This window comes from Xiphophorus couchianus, chromosome 14 (genome assembly GCF_001444195.1).
Source record: "Xiphophorus couchianus chromosome 14, X_couchianus-1.0, whole genome shotgun sequence".
NCBI classification, from domain to species: Eukaryota; Metazoa; Chordata; class Actinopteri; order Cyprinodontiformes; family Poeciliidae; genus Xiphophorus; species Xiphophorus couchianus.
This window is the reverse complement of record NC_040241.1, coordinates 325761-344565: the sequence shown is the minus strand read 5'-3', so window position 1 is coordinate 344565 and position 18805 is coordinate 325761. Positions and strand designations below refer to the sequence as shown.

At 40.3% G+C, this 18805-nt stretch overlaps 1 protein-coding gene across 2 annotated transcripts in view; it reads left to right on the top strand.

Annotated features, from left to right (window-relative positions):
- The window catches only part of aco1 (aconitase 1, soluble), a 47500-nt gene that overhangs the window by 15508 nt on the left and 13187 nt on the right, over window positions 1-18805 (top strand). For both annotated transcript variants that reach the window (XM_028037768.1, XM_028037769.1), the window contains 12 exons: window positions 84-255; window positions 442-542; window positions 706-822; window positions 1083-1242; window positions 1330-1465; window positions 8759-8843; window positions 10358-10514; window positions 11858-11982; window positions 12068-12172; window positions 15932-16074; window positions 16229-16376; window positions 16522-16644. In XM_028037768.1, coding sequence (XP_027893569.1) covers window positions 84-255; window positions 442-542; window positions 706-822; window positions 1083-1242; window positions 1330-1465; window positions 8759-8843; window positions 10358-10514; window positions 11858-11982; window positions 12068-12172; window positions 15932-16074; window positions 16229-16376; window positions 16522-16644 — 1572 coding nt within the window. The remainder of the gene's footprint in view (window positions 1-83; window positions 256-441; window positions 543-705; window positions 823-1082; window positions 1243-1329; window positions 1466-8758; window positions 8844-10357; window positions 10515-11857; window positions 11983-12067; window positions 12173-15931; window positions 16075-16228; window positions 16377-16521; window positions 16645-18805) is intronic.

Sequence of the window (18805 nt, the reverse complement as noted above, 5' to 3'; positions counted from 1 at the left end):
AGTCAGAGGTTATCTGCAGAAATGACAACAAAATGGTCCAGTGTCCCTGACATTTTGTCCTCCTCCTCCTCTTGGACCTGAAGCACCTCCGGCAGGTGGGTGTTGTGGGGAAGTTTGTGGAGTTTTTCGGCCCGGGTGTGGCCCAGCTATCCATTGCTGACAGAGCCACCATTGCTAATATGTGTCCGGAGTACGGAGCCACAGCGGCTTTCTTCCCAGTGGATGACATCAGCGTGAAGTACCTGGAACAGACTGGTGAGTGTCCAGTTGTGTGAACTAGAGTTCTCTTATTTCTAGAGGCTTTTAATAGCTAAATTAACTCAGCAGAAAATAGTATGTGATTTTCAGCAGTTACTGCTCTTTAAACTCTGTAAGTTTGAAGCTATGAATATTGGACATTTTTCCGCATTCATCAAAAGTGATGATAGTGTCTTGTTTTAGGACGGGAACCAGAAACACTGGCCTACATTACCAAGTACCTGAAGGCAGCAGGCATGTTCAGAGACTACAATAATATTGCCCAGGATCCAGATTTCACTCAGGTAATTAAGCTAATCTTTATCAAAACATTAATGAGACTAATCTTGCATGATTTGTTTCAAAACTGAAAAAAAAAAAAATGTTTGGGATTTAAAATCAGAGTCAATTTAAATCATTAAGGCTGATCGAAGATTTAAGAATATGTGTTTTTCTTTTCTCTTTAAGGTAGTACAGTTAGACCTCAGCACAGTGGTTCCTTGCTGCAGTGGTCCCAAAAGGCCACAGGACAGGATTCCTGTTTCTGAAATGAAAACGGATTTTGAATCTTGTTTGGGAGCAAAGGTTGGTTCAGTTTGCGTTGGTTTAGTTTTATACAATAAAAAGTTCAACAAAAGGCAAAGCCACAACACAGTACCGAAAGTTATATTAAACATTTTAGCTTTTGAGTTTATTCAACCTTATACTGTATTTTACCATGATTTATTATGTCTGTGAAATTCTGTGGTGAATACCATTAAATAGTGACTCTTCTATTTTGTATAGTTATACAGAACTTTATAATGAACCTATTTAATTTTACCATTCAATTCTGATCTTCTTAGCAAGGATTTAAGGGTTTCCAGGTGGCACCTGAACACCATAGCACTACGGTCCCCTTCCAGTTCAGTGGGAAGGAGTATACTCTGGGCCACGGCTCAGTAGTCATTGCTGCTATCACCAGCTGCACCAACACCAGCAACCCGTCTGTCATGCTTGGAGCAGGTGGATGTACCACATCTGTCCATGGCTTTAATGCTGAAATGACCCATTGTCCCAATCAAAACTAACTGCTAGCATGTGTTGTTCCAGGGCTTCTTGCTAAGAAAGCAATAGAGTATGGTCTAAGTGTGAAGCCGTACATAAAGACCAGCCTGTCACCTGGCAGCGGAGTGGTGACCTACTACCTGAAGAAGAGTGGCGTCATGGACTGCATGTCTCAGCTGGGGTAAGTTGCTCAGTAGTTACTTCTGAGTTTATAGACTCTTGATGTACCCACTCATGTTGGCTGGCTTAGGCAACTAACAAGAGAAACATTATTTACACATTGTAAGTTATACTTTAAGTCAATATCTTAGGTGTTTTCAATAATTTACTTAATCGGAGTAATATATATAATAAAATGTCTATTTTTAGAAAATTGCAATACAGGGCCACATTGGTGGTCCCTGCATTTTCAGCCAGTTCGTTTTTTCGTTTGAAGTGAAAAATAAAAAAACGAAAATAGACTCGTTTTTTTGTTCATTAAACCAAAATCGGATATCAGATTTGCGGCTCAGTCCGTGTATTTTCAGGCAGTTCGGGGTTTTTTTTGTGTGAAGTGAAAAATGAAAAAAGACTAGTTTTTTCGCTTATTAAACCAAAATCTTAAATCGGATAACGACTATGATGACTATATATGACTATTCGGTCTGTGTATTTTCAGGCAGTTCGTTTTTTTGTTTGAAATGAAAACTAAAAAAACGAAAATAGACTCAGTTTTTCGTTTATCAAACCAAAATCGGATAACGGTTCAGCTCGGCTCATTATCCGATTTCCCATTCAGTACACAAAATGAAAATGGAAAAAAACAGATAACGAGTGCTCAATTTTGATTTTCATGATTTCATTTTTGGCAAGCTGTCTTACCTGGAAGTTATTCCTGCCACGCTCAAACCGCGACTAGAACATTCTGTCAGAATAGTCATTCAAACCCTATAGATTTTTAAATAGTTTTCTTTTATAAATAGCATTTGCATAGAAATTATAATCTGTTATGTCATGAACAAGCATGCAGGAAAGTATAATTATCTCAAATATACAATAAAAATTTAGCCATTTTTAAGTAGAAAATGTTTGAAATAATGTGCCAATGTTATTGGATTATTAAAAGCTTAACTAAATAATTGTTTACCTTTGGAAGAGAATTATAGCCATGGAAAAAAGTCAGAAACCTGACTTTAATCTCAAAATTCAGATTATTATTATTTTTTTCAGAATTCTTATTTTAATTTAAAATAATAATAATAATAATGCTGGTGCTAGCTAAATGTTATGGGCAATGTTCCCTCTAATTTTTCATGTGTCTGGGTCAAGCTCCCTGAGTACACTGAGGACCACTGTGAGCAACATCACGCGTGCGCACTACGGCCACACACCAGTATTACACCTGTTATAAATCTGGGATCATAGAAAGTTACATGGCTTATTAAAAGAATCAGATTACAGCAGCAACTTCCATTAGTTTGCTTTTAATATAAGTGATTTGCCCTACTTAGAATGAAAAAAACAAAAACATTGCTGTACATGAGATGCATAGTATGTTCTATATAAGAGTACTGCTTTGGCCATGGTGAGAAATGAGACAATTTCACCTTTCAGACATAACTTTTTGTTCACATTAAAGCATTCACATTCTGCACAATGAAATGTGTGCTCTAGCTTGTGATAGTGTATAAGTTCTTGTAACTCTTTGTCTGTAAAATATTTAATTACGCAGTTTTTTCACGTCTTTCTTTCTCACCTCTCCAGTGGTTGTACGCTCGAGGTAGTCCAACTTCCATTCAGTCCACATTTTTCCCTCTGAAAACTCGCTTACTAATTTGGCTTTGCTGCATGTTTTGCAGAGTAAACCTTTCCCACTCGAAAAAGAAAAAATCTCACCCAGTTTCACCACTTGTTCTTCTTTTTGCACAAGCTCCGACAGCCATTCCATCTTAAAAGAAGCACATTTCTTTTTTACTTTGGCTTGATGAGTGGATGTCCCACTGCTCGCTTAGCCATGATAGCGTGGTAGCTTTAGCGTCTCTTAACTCCGCCGTACTTTTCCTACCTAGCAAATCTGCACAGTGCCACAGCACAAGGCACGTACACACAATATGTCTATGATTGGCTGCGTACCGTAAGTGAACCGTATCGTATCATTGGCTGGACACCTGTGACTCACCGAGTTAGATCGTTATACGTCATTGGTCCATAGTCAAAACTGATGTCTGAGCTCAATGTATAGTTTACATTGGATTTCATTTTATGCCCTGCATAGATTTTATTGTGCGCTGAGAATGTGTGAGCAGTGCGAGATTGCGCAAGCGCGCAGCTTAGAGGGAACATTGGTTATGGGGTCATGTAATCCTCTTCAATGGTGTATCACATCATGATACCTTTTCACACTTTTATCAGTGACTTACTGTATGTGTCCAATGATGATGATTCTGCTTATAAATTATTAGGTCAGGTTTTGTGGTGTGAGTGGTGGTGAGGCAGAGGCAGCAAACCCAGGTAGCGATAAAGTAGATGATTTAATAAGATGCAAATCCAAAATCCAAAAGTCCAGAACACAGAGAAGCAGAGAGCAATGATCACAACAGGTGACAACTGGAAACTAGACAGACACGACGAGGACCCAACGAGGAACAAAGAACACAGGTGGGGTTAAATACACAGAGGGTAATCAAGGAGACAAGAAACACCTGGGAACAATCAAGGGGAGACAATACAATACGGAGACTAAGAGACACAGAACAGATCCTGACATTACCCCCCCCCTCAAGGGCGGCTACCAGACGCCCAAAAAACAAAACCAGGTCCAAAAAAAACACAACTAGGGCGGGCAGATGGGCGCCGGAAGGGGCTCTAGAGTCCAAAAAAAACCAAAAAACAACCCAACAGAATGGGCGGAGGCACAGGAAGGGCTAACAGTCCAAAACAACCCATCCATAATGGGCGAAGGCACAGGAGGCAGACCGTCGTGGGAGGTCCGGAGGGCGTCCGTGACGCTGAAGGAGGAAGCCAAGGGGGAGGTCCGGCGGACGTCCTCGGCGCAGGAGGCGGGACCCAAGGGGAGGGTCCGTCGACCGAGCCACAGGAGGTGGGTCCGGCGGGCGACGTCGGCGCAGGGGCCGAGCCACAGGAGGCGGGTCCGGCGGGCGACGTCGGCACAGGGACTGAGCCACAGGAGGCGGGTCCGGCGGGCGACGTGGGCGCAGGGGCCGAGCCACAGGAGGCGGGGACTCAGGAGGGAAACTGGAAGGCGCTGAGCGAACACTAGAAGGCGCTGAGGAGGGAACACTAGAAGGCACTAAGGAGGGAACACTAGAAGGCGCTGAGGAGGGAACACTAGACACCTCTGAGGAGGGAACACTAGGCACCTCTGAGGAGGGAACACTACTAGGCGGGGACTCCACAGGAGCACTACTAGGCGGAGATTCAAAAGGAGCACTACTAGGCGGGGCCGAGAACCCACTAACTGGGGCCGGCCAAGCCACCAGCCGCGCTGCTTGTCGGCCAGGTGCCAGGCGGGCCGCCTGAAACCCCATCACCATGGGGACGGTTGCCAGGCCGGAGGCCAGAGCAGCGGCTGGAGCAGACTCTGGAGCTGCTGGAGGCGCAGAGACAGAGGCTGTGGCGAGGGGAGGAGATACTTCTGCGGCGGAGACTGGAACTGGAGGTGGTACTGGTCCTGGAGACGCTGGGGCTGGGCTGGTGGAGCGGAAGTCCGGCTCTGGAGGCAGAGGGTCGCCAGCCATGAAGGCTAGAACTGCCTGGCGTTCCCACTCTGCCTCCTGCTGTAGCCTTACCAACCCCAGGGACTGGAGTTGGTCTGACCATCCTTCCAGTTCTAGGAGTAGCCTGATGGCTACCCCAAGGCATCTGGGGGCGAAATATGGCTCTGCAACAATCACTACAAAGTCTCTGATGTTAAATAACAAATCATCCCATCGAGCTGGGTACATGTTGGAGATAAAAGTATCCTTCAACGGCATGCCTCACCGTAGTACTCTTGGTCGGGTCCTACTGTCAGGTTTTGTGGTGTGAGTGGTGGTGAGGCAGAGGCAGCAAACCCAGGTAGCGATAAAGTAGATGATTTAATAAGATGCAAATCCAAAAGTCCAAAACACAGAGAAGCAGAGAGCAATGATCACAACAGGTGACAACTGGAAACTAGACAGACCCGACGAGGAACAAAGAACACAGGAGGGGTTAAATACACAGAGGGTAATCAAGGAGACAAGAAACACCTGGGAACAATCAAGGGAGACAATACAATACGGAGACTAAGAGACACAGAAACTCAAAATAAACACAGATACGGAACAGATCCTGACATAGTCTCAACTAATTAAACATAATGAACAACTTTTGAATGAAAATTTTGAGTTGATTCTTTCCATTATTTATTTGCTCTGGATTTACATATAGGCAAAGAAACATAAAACTAATTATTTCATATAAAATTTATCAACCTATAGCTATCCAGTTGGTGCTTTATAACTGGATGATTTATTTACAATACTTACTATATACTTACCAACTTTATTTTCTCTTATCATATTTATCTTATCATGGACTGTATGCAACGTTCAGGGGAGCTGCACTAGAGGAGGCGCAAAAACGATGTGGGGAAATTTTTTCTAGTTTGCATTTTCTGTATTAACAGTTGTTTGTGTATGCATGAAATGATCAGTAATAGAGAAATGGCACTGATAAGCTTGCCTAAAATGACAGGTGACTGTAGTTGTCTTGTTAGGGTTGCCACCTGTCCCATAAACTACAGAATCGTCTCGTATTTGACTGTTAATTGTTGTGTGTCGTATTGAACCGATACCCGGTGCGATTTGTTTCCTATTTCTATAAATGTCTGATAGACACACCTATCACACAGATCTCAACAATAATGACCAAAACAAAAGACAGGAAATATTAAGGTCACCTAGATTGTCGTGGCTACAGAGCATTGACATGAATACGTAGACGCCTCATAGAGCGGGTCGGCCCATTGCTGTGATACATCACAGCGTCCGCCATATTGAATGTGGTCTTTGTGCCGGTAAGCTAATACAAGTAAATGGACCGAACTTCAGAAAGTGCCTTTCTACAAAGTGTTTTAAGTTAATACCTTTCATTGAAAGATGTATGTGTTCTCTCACACACACTAATATATTTGGTCATCAAAGAAATGACTAAAGACAGAGTTTCTAACTTTTGATGTGATTATTTAAATGTTTTGGGGGATTTCTGAACAAAGAGCACAATGTTTTTATTTGATAGAAATGATTCTGAAATGTTTTATATTAATTGACATTGATGAACAGACACACACTTTTACAGTGTTTTATTAAAGAACATATTTACATGATTCCATAATTTAATGTACATTTAACGTTTCAAGACAAGAAAAAAATTCTTGTATTTTTGTTTTTATATATTATTGATAAATTACTTTTGATTTATCAAAGTCATAAATCAGTCATTGTCAAACATTAGGATACATATTTTTCTTACTTTTTTCCAGAAAAAAAACTTATTACAGTATCATGTCAACTCTGCTATTGACAGCAAAGAGTGAAAATAATTCTAACAGAGTAAATTATTTTTATTTCATTACCATAAGCTGTATTAATACACTAGTACTTCAGATTGAGATATTTAAAAATACACAAAAAGTGAAAGAATAAAACACATTTATTTATTCTGTGTTTATTATTATACTGGGAACACTGTATAATATACAGTATAATATAGTATAACATACTGTAGTATATACAGTATAATATAGTATAACACTGGCCACAGGCAGACCTTCAGTCTGCTGGTCACACTGGGAGAACTCCAATGACTTCTGAGACGTCCTGGTACACAGGCTAAAGCCAAGGATAAAAGAGAAATTGTCCAAAAGTGTCATAGAGAATATATGTATTTTTCCATCACATTCAGAAAAAAGACATTTTCAGCATGATGGGGCTCTGACTCGTAGCACCTTTATAGCATAGCTAAATGCCGGCATTGTGAAGCTGAGCTGTGAAACAGAGGCTGAAGAACAACAGCTCCAGCTCTGATCCTGACTGACCTTTCCTCACAAAATCCCTTGGTCTTTAATGCACTTCCCCTCTAACAGCAATTTCTCATCAGCTCTCTCTCATTAGAAAACAGTATGAAAATGTTAGCTATGCTAACAGTCAGTGATTACTTTGGGCCAATTTAGCTAGATAGGAAATTGTTTAGAAGCGAGTTTCTGGCTGCAAAGTCAAGTAATTCTGCTCTTTCATCCTTACAAGGTAATGCCAATGAATCCAGTTTGTATTGTAAAACGGTTGAAACAAGTCCACACAGCAGAGGACTTAGGGAGTTCCGATCGCTCTACTGCCACATACAAGATGGCGGTGACATTGTAGAGGAATATAATTATGTTAATAGTTGAAATTATGTTGTTTGGTTGGTTCACACTAAGATATGTTTTAACCTAAAATAAACGTAGGACTCAGCGCTCAATGAGGTGTTCACGTATTCATGTCTATGCTGCAGAGGACCCCCGGATGCTGTTGTCACGGTTGCCTAGAGAAGGACATTACGCAGCCGCTGTGAGCTGCTATCAACCCGCATCTTTTTAAAATGTCCACCGATACTCCAACGTCTTTAAAGGCAAAACCTCTGGCAGAAAATATAAGCGTGAGTGGGAAGACGCACATCCCAGGCTGAACAATTTCAGTGAAGTGCAACGCGGGCAATTAAAAAAAAAAAAAGAAATGTGTCGGCGATGTTCAGTGGCACATGGTGTGCTGTATATCAGACAGAGTGGATTAGGAGAGGAACACTGCAGACCCATCAAAACCTAAAGGACCAGGCATCATTTATTATTATTGATACTTTAATTAAAGATGAATTGTATAAGTTTATGTGTGTATCAAACCAATTAGTCCTCAGTGTCCCTACAGCCCTTAGACTCAAAAAGGTTGGTGACCCTTGTTCTAGGACTTGGCAGGGGGACACTTGAGTTTAAATGTCTTTACTCAATATTTCTACAGTGGTATTGTGATGTATCTCATGAGTCAGTAACTATTATCCAACAAGGAGATCATTTAAATTAAAGTTTCATTTCTATTGTGGTTTGACTGCTGTATTTTTAAACCTACTTAACACAAAATTAATGTCATTCAGCTGTGAGGATGGAGAAAAAGAAAAGAAGAGAGAAATCCATAACAGAGAACTTCTGGGTCAGACTGCTTGTCAAAAATGAAATCATAAAAATCAAAATTGAGCACTTGTTGTTCATTTTTCCATTTTCTTTTTGTGCACTAAATGGGAAATCGGATAACGAGCTGAGCCGAGCTGTTATCCGATTTCCGGTTTTGTTTTAATAAACGAAAAACAAAAAAAAAAGTCTATCTTTGTTTTTTAATTTTTTTCATTTCAAACAAAAAACGAACTGCCTGAAAATACAAGGACCCACATTCTACTTTAACAGTTGTTTTTTGTCTCATGTCAGCTTTGAGGTTGTTGGCTATGGTTGCATGACGTGTATTGGAAACAGTGGTCCACTCCCCGATTCAGTGGTGGAGGCCATAACTAAGGTATGTGCAACACACAATGTCTTCTCTACTTAGTCTTCTTGGATGAGATATAGATTTTGTAAAATGTCTATATCATTTTACAAGATCTCCCATGTGGGAGATGATGCAGTTTCTCCTGTGTGACAACATTCTTTATTTTGCTGAAAGTAAAAATACAGTTTCCACCATCGAAATAGCATTCCAGGAAGTACAGCCTCCTCATCTGTACTTCCTGGAATGCTGGAAGTACAAACATTTATGATTGTAAATCTACAATCATCTTCTTTGTTTTGTTTACATTCAAGATGAGATGATTATTCCCACACCATGACACAAAGCACTCCACCAGCTCTCTGTACTCAGCTTGTCCATCTCTGATACACCCGACAGCTGCAGAGTCATCTGAGGATTTCTGGAGGTGACAGAAGTCAGACTTGTGGTGGAAGTCTGAAGTGTACAGAGTGAAAAGGAATGGTCAGAAAACAGTCCCCTGTGGTGCTCCTATGTTGCTGATCACCTGGTTAAACACACAGTCCTTCAGTTTCACAAACTGTGGTCTGTTTGTAATGTAGTCATAGATCCAAGTGATTGTTGAGGCCTCCATCTGTGTCTTCTGGAGTTTCTGAAAGAGCAGATCGGACTGAATTGTGCTAAATAGAATATAGAATAGAATAGAATAGAATTACTTTATTCATCCCAGCAGGGAAATTATTTCGCAGTTACAGCAGCATAGAGACAAGACACACAACAACATATAAAAAGCAGCTTAGAGCAGTCCTTGCAAAGATTCAAAAAATGCAGATACAGTATGTATATGTACAGCAAGTGTGCCACAGTGCAGTTGTGCAAAAGTGGACTGATTAGTGCAATTTTGCATTAATCAATACTGTACAATGTATTGTACAATACTGTACTGTACAATAAAAGCTAAATCAATTAATGATTTAGCTTTTATTGTACAATGAGATGGCATGTGGCAGGAAGGATTTCCTGTATCTGTCCCTACGACAGCGGAGCTGGAGCAGCCTATGTGAGAAGGTGCTCTGCTGTCTGTCCACTATGTGGTGGAGAGGCTGCTGTTTATTGTCCATAATAGACAGAACCTTCTTCAATGTCCTCCTCTCCACCACAGTTTCCAGGGACTCCAGCCTTAGTCCCAGTACAGAGCCAGCTTTCCTGATGATTTTGTCCAGTCTATTAGAGTCGCTGGCTCTGATGCTGCTTCCCCAACACACAGCAGCAAAGAAGATGGCACCGGCAACAACACTGTGATAGAAGGTCTCCAACATCTTGCTGCACACTTTGAATGAAAACTTACTGCTATCAGCTCAATTCATGCCCCAGAGTTGACACTTCACAGTAACATGTCCTGGTTTACACCATCTGTTATTCACAAGCACTGCTAATCCACCTCCTTTGCTTTTGTAACTCTTCTTCAGATCTACAGTATATCTTCCATCATCTTTTATTATGGTAGATCCAATTTTTCTTTTTTTTCTTTGTAATGTGAGATCCAACACTTGTTTGTGTTTCAGGGGGATCTGGTTGCTGCAGGGGTCCTGTCTGGAAACAGAAACTTTGAAGGACGAGTCCACCCCAACACCAGAGCCAACTATCTGGCTTCGCCACCACTCGTCATAGCTTATGCAATAGCTGGCACGATGAGGATAGACTTCGAGAAGGAGCCTATTGGTGAGTTATGCTGCTATATAGCAGCAAAACAAAATGGTAGGTAGAGTCTCCTTATTCTCTGGGTGTTTAGGTCAGCATCAGGATAAAATATAAGATCATCTGTAAAGATATATCAGCTTCCAGTCTCATCCCTAGCTCATCACAGAGTATAGTTTTGTAATGAGACAACAACATACCTGCTTCTTTAAAATGGCTATAGTCTCTTGAAGATTTTAGATGACTTTGTCCAAAATGTAACTTTAAAGTTAACATTAGCATTATGGGATAGCTCTTCTGTTTGACATTACCTAAAACAATGAACATAATGCTGCTGGTCTCAGGACCTATTGAAAATGCCTGAGTTAAAAGGTCAAATGATTCAAAGCTGTGATGAAATGGACTTTAAGCCAGTGGAGATCTGGCTTCCTGTCGGTGAATTTGACACAAAGTACAGTGTGTACTTTGTACTTTAGCCAATAATTATCAGAATTTGCGCTAATAAGCAGACCTTATGGCTTGCATGTGACTGCAGTACCCAACCATTTCATCCTAGTCACATAATGACCACAAATATGAATGAATTTTATTGAATTTTTATGTGATAGAGCAATATAAAGCTGTACATAATTATTAGCATACCTTCTGGCAAGTTCATTTTTATTGATTTTATTGATATTCAACATTCTGCTGATATTAATCTAATTGAAAACTATGGGTGTCAATTTTGTTCATTTTGGGAGCTCGGCTGATACTTACATGAGAACCCAATCTTATCCACTGATATCATTTCCCTCCACAAAGATCTCAAAACCAGCCACTGTCTTCTTATGCTCTGCAGTGAGAGGACTGACTGACCTGCCCACCAGGGTTAACAATAGTTGTCAGTTGTCATAGTAAGTCACTGTTGCCGATTTAGCAACTTTTCAGACAAAACAGTCAGTATCAGCAGGTCAGGTTCTTTAAAGGTTGATGATAAGACAGAAAACTGCAATTGGTGCACCTGTATTGAAAACTTTTACTTTTCAATGCACTGGACCTGAATTACACTTTACTTTCACATTTAGTAAGGTTTGGTGGATTTAAAAGATGAAGATGTACAATTATTAGTATCATGATGTAACAGAATTAACCTTTAAAAAGATAGTCCCAAGTGTTACTTTGTGACTATTCCAAATGATTCATTAATGAGCTGGAATTTGAATGTCATAGTTTGTCCCAATATACCAAGAATAAGCCAATATACAGCTCAACATTGCTGGGATCTTTCAGTTGTCCTCAGAGATTTTTACCTTTATCATATAAATAGCTAAAACATCAAATTCAAATAATTTTCTAAATGTCATCCTTCCTCTTCTCCAATGCAGCTGTTAATTCAGAAGGCAGACAAATCTTCCTCAGGGATATCTGGCCCACTCGAGATGAGATCCAGGCAGTGGAGAGAACATTTGTCATTCCATCAATGTTCAAAGAAGTCTATGACAAAATTGAGGTGCTATCAAATGAATTTCTAGTAAATACACTGTAAAAAAAAATCCAAACCTTTAGGGACTGAAGGTATTTTTTTTTTATTGCAGAAAGTGAATGATCGTTGGAACTCTCTGGTGGCTCCTTCTGATAAGCTGTACACCTGGGATGATAAGTCAACCTACATCAAGTCACCACCGTTCTTTGATGGATTGGTAAGGAAGCTTAACTATGCACCTCCTCAAATATAAACACATAGAGTAAATTGCATCAGCCTTTTGGTGCAACTAAAGACATGGAAACAAACTGTCTCTCAGTGATATAGAGAAATCTTTAGTTCTCTATATTCTCTGTAGTGCACCACTTTCATATTCTCTGACCCCATGTAAGAAAAAGGTTTTGCCCAGAATTTGTTGCAAGAACACTCACTAAAACCTTATAACCAACAACAGAATTTAATTTAAATTTGAATTTGAATTGAGTTGAAGCCACAGATTTTTTTTTTCTAGAAGTGGAACACATTTCCATTCTGTAAATGTGCAAGTGTTATGTGACGTGCAAATGTGCCTAACAAAGAGTCAGATTCACATTGGCAAAGATTCACCTTTCACCATGAGACCTTGTCGCTCCTGACTTCACTGCTCTGCTGCTGAACAAAACCTCTTTGGAACTTATTGTGTAAAATTTACATTTTGCACATTTTTATATTTCCATTTGGGTTTCTACAGCTTCTTAAAGCAGCACAAATGCTAAAAATCACCCTGTCGGTCTTTAGCAATAAGTTAATTTTGGTGTCTGGAAATGAGCCATTTCAAAAATCTCCAGAAAATAACGTCACAAATCATCAGGCAATGCTGGGCTGACGCGGTTGGGTCCGTTCTGTAAACACAAGAAGGCTAACTTTACCTGAGTAGTTGTTTATAATATTGTGTTTGCTTGTTGTAATTTTAGATAATGCCACACTGTGTCACTGTTTGCTATAATTAAAAAAACAGTGAGAGTAAGTTTGGATGATTTCCTACATGAAAAAAAGAAAGCAGTGCAAGAGAGCTGGAGCCTGTCAAGAAAATCCGAGCTCATCCCACTTCCCCATGCTGGAGATTTTAGTTTAACAGTAATAATAAATAAAGTTATCTTTAAAATGAATCACTCAAGTGACATCAGGGCCCAACAGTAGACTTAAGTGTCAATAAAGTTAGTTTAACAGTAATAATAAATAAAGTTATCTTTAAAATGAATCACTCAAGTGATATCAAGGCCCAACAGTAGACTTAAGTGTCAATAAAATAAATCTAGTTGTGTGTGTTGTTTTTGTCTCATGCAAACTTTGCTTTAATTCTACTTTTTTCTATCTAATCATAAGAAATCATAGTCAGTCAGAGAGAGTCATTAAACAGGAAAAGCAGGTTTCCTGGAAAAAGAGGAAGTTTCCAGCCTGCAGATTTATAAAAATAGCTGAGACTATTCCTTAGTTTAAAGGTAAAGTTTTAAAGAATGAAATCTAAACATTATTAGTAATTGGATAAGATTCAAAGTAAAATACTTATATGAATATTGGTTTACTTGTAATAATACTTACACTTATATTTGTGGGAACACTTACAAGAAAAACAAGTAACTGTAACTTTAGTAGTAAATAATTAGAATCATGTATTATTCTTGGTTTCTTTTCAGAAAAACATCTGTAATAACTCACATTAAGATCATAATAAGAGTAACTAATAAGTTATGGTTATAAAATCATAAATGAATGATAGATCAGAGAAGCTGAAGAAAATAAATGTGATATAAATTATGGTTATAAAATTATAAATGAATGCTAAATCAGAGAAGCTAAAGAAAATAAATGTGATATAAATGTGATTTTGACATTAAACTTGAAATGGTGTAAAAAGGTGTAACTGCAATTAAACATCACTGATATGTTGGAGGTAGAGAGTAGGTGAAAGGTTGTGCAGGCAAGGGACACAGGAGGTTGAGCAACCCTGAGACATTGGCACAGACATCATGACATGATGTCTCTTAAGACAGTGATGGATATGAGATCATCTGTCTAAGCAGACAGCCAATGAAAATGCACCAAAAGGGTGGATAAACCCTATATAAGGTGGGTGCAAAAGAGGAACCTTTTGTTGGATCCTCCGGGCAGCTTCGAGCCAAGATCGAGATGGACAAAGAACTCTGCAGCTGAAGAAGAGCCGGGGCCACAGAGCCGGAGACTGTCCTGCACATGGAGACCAACCCGTCTGGCCCACAATCTGTGGCTTCGAATCGCACTTCTCTCATCGGCTGGGTTCTGACCCCAAAGACAAAGATGAAGACAAAGACAAGGAAGAAGAACTGGTGCCTTTTTTCCTGCCAGCACCAAGTCCTGTGTGACCTCACCATCCATGCGGAGAAGAAGTTCATCGGACCTGCGGAGATCCTGGCCTTCATCGATCAACATCTTCCTCCTGCTGCAACACCTTCTTCATCATCAAGCCAGGTCTGGGGTTCGAAACGCCAAACTCCGTCCGTCTCTCTCAAAGGTTCCCTTTTTTAGTTCTCAGTATCAGCAGTAGGGAAAGATAGACTAGATGACTGATTTTACTTATTTGATTATTTCTGCTACTGAATTAAGCTGTACTGACCCTTGCAAAACTGCCTTACTAATAAAATATTTAGCATAAAGAAAATCTAAAGATGTTGTGGACATTCAGTTAATGAGTCACCTTAAAGTTCTTTGATGGTTGTAAAATAGCTATGATGTTTGATTCTGGAGAGGAAAAAGTGGAAAATGTTTTTAGGTTGCTGGTAGCCCATATTTAAAACATCATCCTTGGGACTCGCCCGAGTTACTAAAACCTACCTGGTTCAATAACAAATGCAAGTTGTAAAATAGAGAAGGAGCGACCGTTAACAGGTGTGCTCTGTGAAACTAGTTGGCTGTAGGCTGCTCAGTCTGGCTAATTCACAGGGGGAAGAAGGGTGGGACACCTGGATGTAGGCCGTCAGATAACCAGGCGAATCGTTTCTCGAAACCAGCTTAAACAGAGTTTACTTCAGTTCTGGACAGGGTAAATCCCAGCAGATTTAGGAAACTCAACGGACCCGTTAGACGGAGAGCTGGTAGCACATCTCCCCTCTCAGAAGAGGAAGTACGAGAGTGAGAGAGTAGAGACAGAAAGGGGGGGGGGGGGGTGTTGCGCAACAACAAGCCGAACACAACTTCCGAAGGACCACCTTCACCCACCTTCAACTTCCCTCAACATTTGTTTCCTCAACATTTCTCTCAAGAAGATTTTGAGTCACTTGTACGACAAAAACTGACAAAAGCTCTAACAGGTGACAGTTACCTTAATGAGCTAAAAATAAATGCCGTGCCAACAGTTTTTATCCACAAAGTGCCTAAAACCCCGCTGCCACCAGAGCAAAAAACGCTGGACCAAAACTGGACCTTAAACAGCTGTTATTGGACCGGACAGAGCTATAGAACTACTTACCGAATCACACAATCTGACCAGACTTACGTGTCATTCATTGTTACATTTATGAAGCTGAAGGTGGCAGCAGCAAAACACCAGCTCCTATGGCCAACTCTGTTCTCTTCTGTTTGTTCCTTCTCATCTTCATTGTGATTTCTACATTCCCATCGATTTCAATGCGCTCCGGTTCAAATTGAAAAGGCTTAAAGACATTACTCTTCTCTGATTTGGCTGGATGGAGCTAATGCAGTCAGACCTAGAGACATCATTTACCCAAAATGCATTGCACCATGAACAACATGGCAACATTTGTGTGACAATATTTTATTAAAATGTATAAAAACTAAACTAAACAGATGTTTTTACATCTACAATAAATATTTCTCAAATAAAGTCCATTGTTACGTCTAATCATGGATCCCTGTAAGGAAGCATAATAAGTCACTTTTAAAACATCAGGCATTACTGTGTGGTCTGAGCTCTGATCTGTATCTCCTGGGCTTGATTCAGACCAGGAAGCTGCCGACTCCTGAGTCTATAAAAGACGCCTACGTTCTGCTGAACCTGGGTGACTCCGTCACAACAGACCACATATCTCCTGCGGGAAACATTGCCAGGAACAGCGCTGCAGCACGCTACCTCAGTGAGAGAGGGTGGGTTATTGCAAACTGTCATGTTTGCACTTTTAGAATCCTAAAATTATCAGTGTGATCTCATTAGCTCTTTTAATCTTTGTCCTGCTTTGGATTGAGTTCTGTGGTTTCTAGTACATTTAGTTTCTGCCTAACTCTGTTTGTGTTTTGACAGTCTAACTCCTAGAGAGTACAACTCGTATGGCTCTCGGCGAGGTAACGATGCTGTCATGGCCAGAGGGACGTTTGCCAACATCCGCCTCTTTAACAAGTTCCTTGACAAGCAGGCACCCCAAACCATCCACCTACCTACTGGAGACACGGTCTGACTCTAAACCAGTTCTATACTAAAATTATAACAGAACTAATTTGTTACATGTCTTTCTTACACTAAAAAGATCAAATTTAAGAAAATCATCTCTGATTTTGGCTTCTTGGCTGTTGTGATGGTTCCTTTTTTTCTTGCAGCTTGACGTGTTTGATGCAGCCGAGAGATACAAGCGGTCCGGTGTCCCACTGCTGGTTCTAGCTGGGAAAGAGTATGGCTCAGGGAGCTCCAGGGACTGGGCTGCAAAGGGCCCATTTCTCCTGGTGAGCTGCACATCCCATCCTTTTTTTAAAAAAAAAAAAAACAGACGGATGTGTATATGTAGTGAAAAGGGCACTCTCTGCTCCAATCAAAACTAGAAATACTAGAAAATGTGAGGCCATTTGGTCAATTTCTTCAACAGTGTTGCTGAGATAACACAAGATTATGCTTTCACTATATACTTAAGAGAAAGTAGAGGTGTGAGATTTGATAAAAGTTTGTATTAACAGTGAAACCAGAATTTCATCAAAATACTATAAAAATATATATTTTTTAAATGAAACCATTTCTAACCATATTTTACGAATTTGAGTCACACTTGCTTTGGAAACTGAAGCATTTTACACTTGACTTAAATTTGTGCCCTAAGTACTTGACTTGGACTCTTGGTCTGAAACTTTAGTCTCAGTATTAGTTTTTATTAAAGTGAAAGGAAGCTGGTGTGTGAGCCCCACACTGCAGCTGCTGCGTGTTGTACTGTGAAAAGATGAGCTTGATCATTAGCCAATGCTGTTGGTGGTAGTGTTGTAGTACTCGAAACTTATTTTGGTCTAAAGACTGGTCTCGACTTTTTGATGTCTCGGTCTTGTCTCGGGTTCGACCGTATTTGGTTTCGGTCTTGTCTCGGTCTCAGGCATTGAGGACTCAGGATTTTATTTCAAGACCGGTCAAGATCACAACTGTGGAAATATCACTAAATTGCCGGCATATTGTCCAGTTTATTTGTTAACATCTTAGTTTTCACTGGATGCAAAACATACAGACTAAAATCTGTATGTTCTGGTACCATTCTTTATTCATGGCTGTGTTTTTAGGTAAGACTGTGAGAGAGCCGACTCCCTTGGCTGAGAAGCAAACCCACACATGAATGGTTTCAGGATGCTTTACAGTTGGCATGAGACAAGACTGGTGGTAGCGCTCAACTCGTCTTCTCCGAACAAGCTGTTTTCCAGATGTCCCAAACAATCGGAAAGGGGATTCATCAGAGAAAATGACTTTACCCCAGTCCTCAGCAGTCCACTCCCTGTACCTTTTGCAGAATATCAGTCTGTCCCTGATGTTTTTCCTGGAGAGAAGTGGCTTCTTTGCTGCCCTCCTTTAGACCAGGCCTTGCTCCAAGAGTCTCCGCCTCACAGTGCGTGCAGATGCACTCACACCTGCCTGCTGCCATTCCTGAGCAAGCTCTGCACTGCTGGTAGCCCGATCCCGCAGCTGAAACACTTTTAAGAGACGGTCCTGGCGCTTGCTGGTCTTTCTTGGGCGCCCTGGAGCCTTTTTGGCAACAATGGAACCTCTCTCCTTGAAGTTCTTGATGATGCGATAGATTGTTGATTGAGGTGCAATCTTTCTAGCTGCGATTCTTTCCTGTTAGGCCATTTTTGTGCAGTGCAATGATGACTGCACGTGTTTCTTTAGAGGTAACCATGGTTCACAGAAGAGAAACAATGATGCCAAGCACCAGCCTCTTTTTAAAGTGTCCAGTGGTGTCATTCTTACTTAATCATGACAGATTGATCTCCAGCCCTGTCCTCATCACCACTCACACCTGTGTTAATGGAGCAATCACTGAAACAATGTTAGCTGGTCCTTTTAAGGCAGGGCTGCAATGAAGTTGAAATGTGTTTTGGGGGATAAAGTTCATTTTCTAGGCAAATATTGACTTTGCAATTAATTGCTGTTACGCTGATCACTCTTTATAACATTCTGGAGTATATGCAAATTGCCGTTATAAAAACTGAAGCAGTAGACTTTGTAAATATTAACATTTTAATCATTCTCAAAACATTTGGCCATGACTGTATTTATTTATGTCATGTAGCGCGGGGAACAGGTCTTGGTCTTGACTCGGTCTCTGATCCTAAAAGTCTTGGTCTTGACTTGGTCTCGAGTTAGGTGGTCTTGACTACAACACCGGTTGGTGGATTATTAATCAATTACTAAATGAATCATAAGAGTTTGTTCATGTTAGTTGTAGCTTCCTAATAATGACCACATAAATTTCCCTCTAACTGAACCCTATTTTAAACGACCTATTGTTTGAAAATAGGAAGATAAAAGCACTTTCTGTTCCATTTATTGAAAAGTTTGACAGAAACAATTATATAGAATATAATCTTTCAACTAATATATTATTTGATCAGTTGTTAGCTGGACTAAATAGAC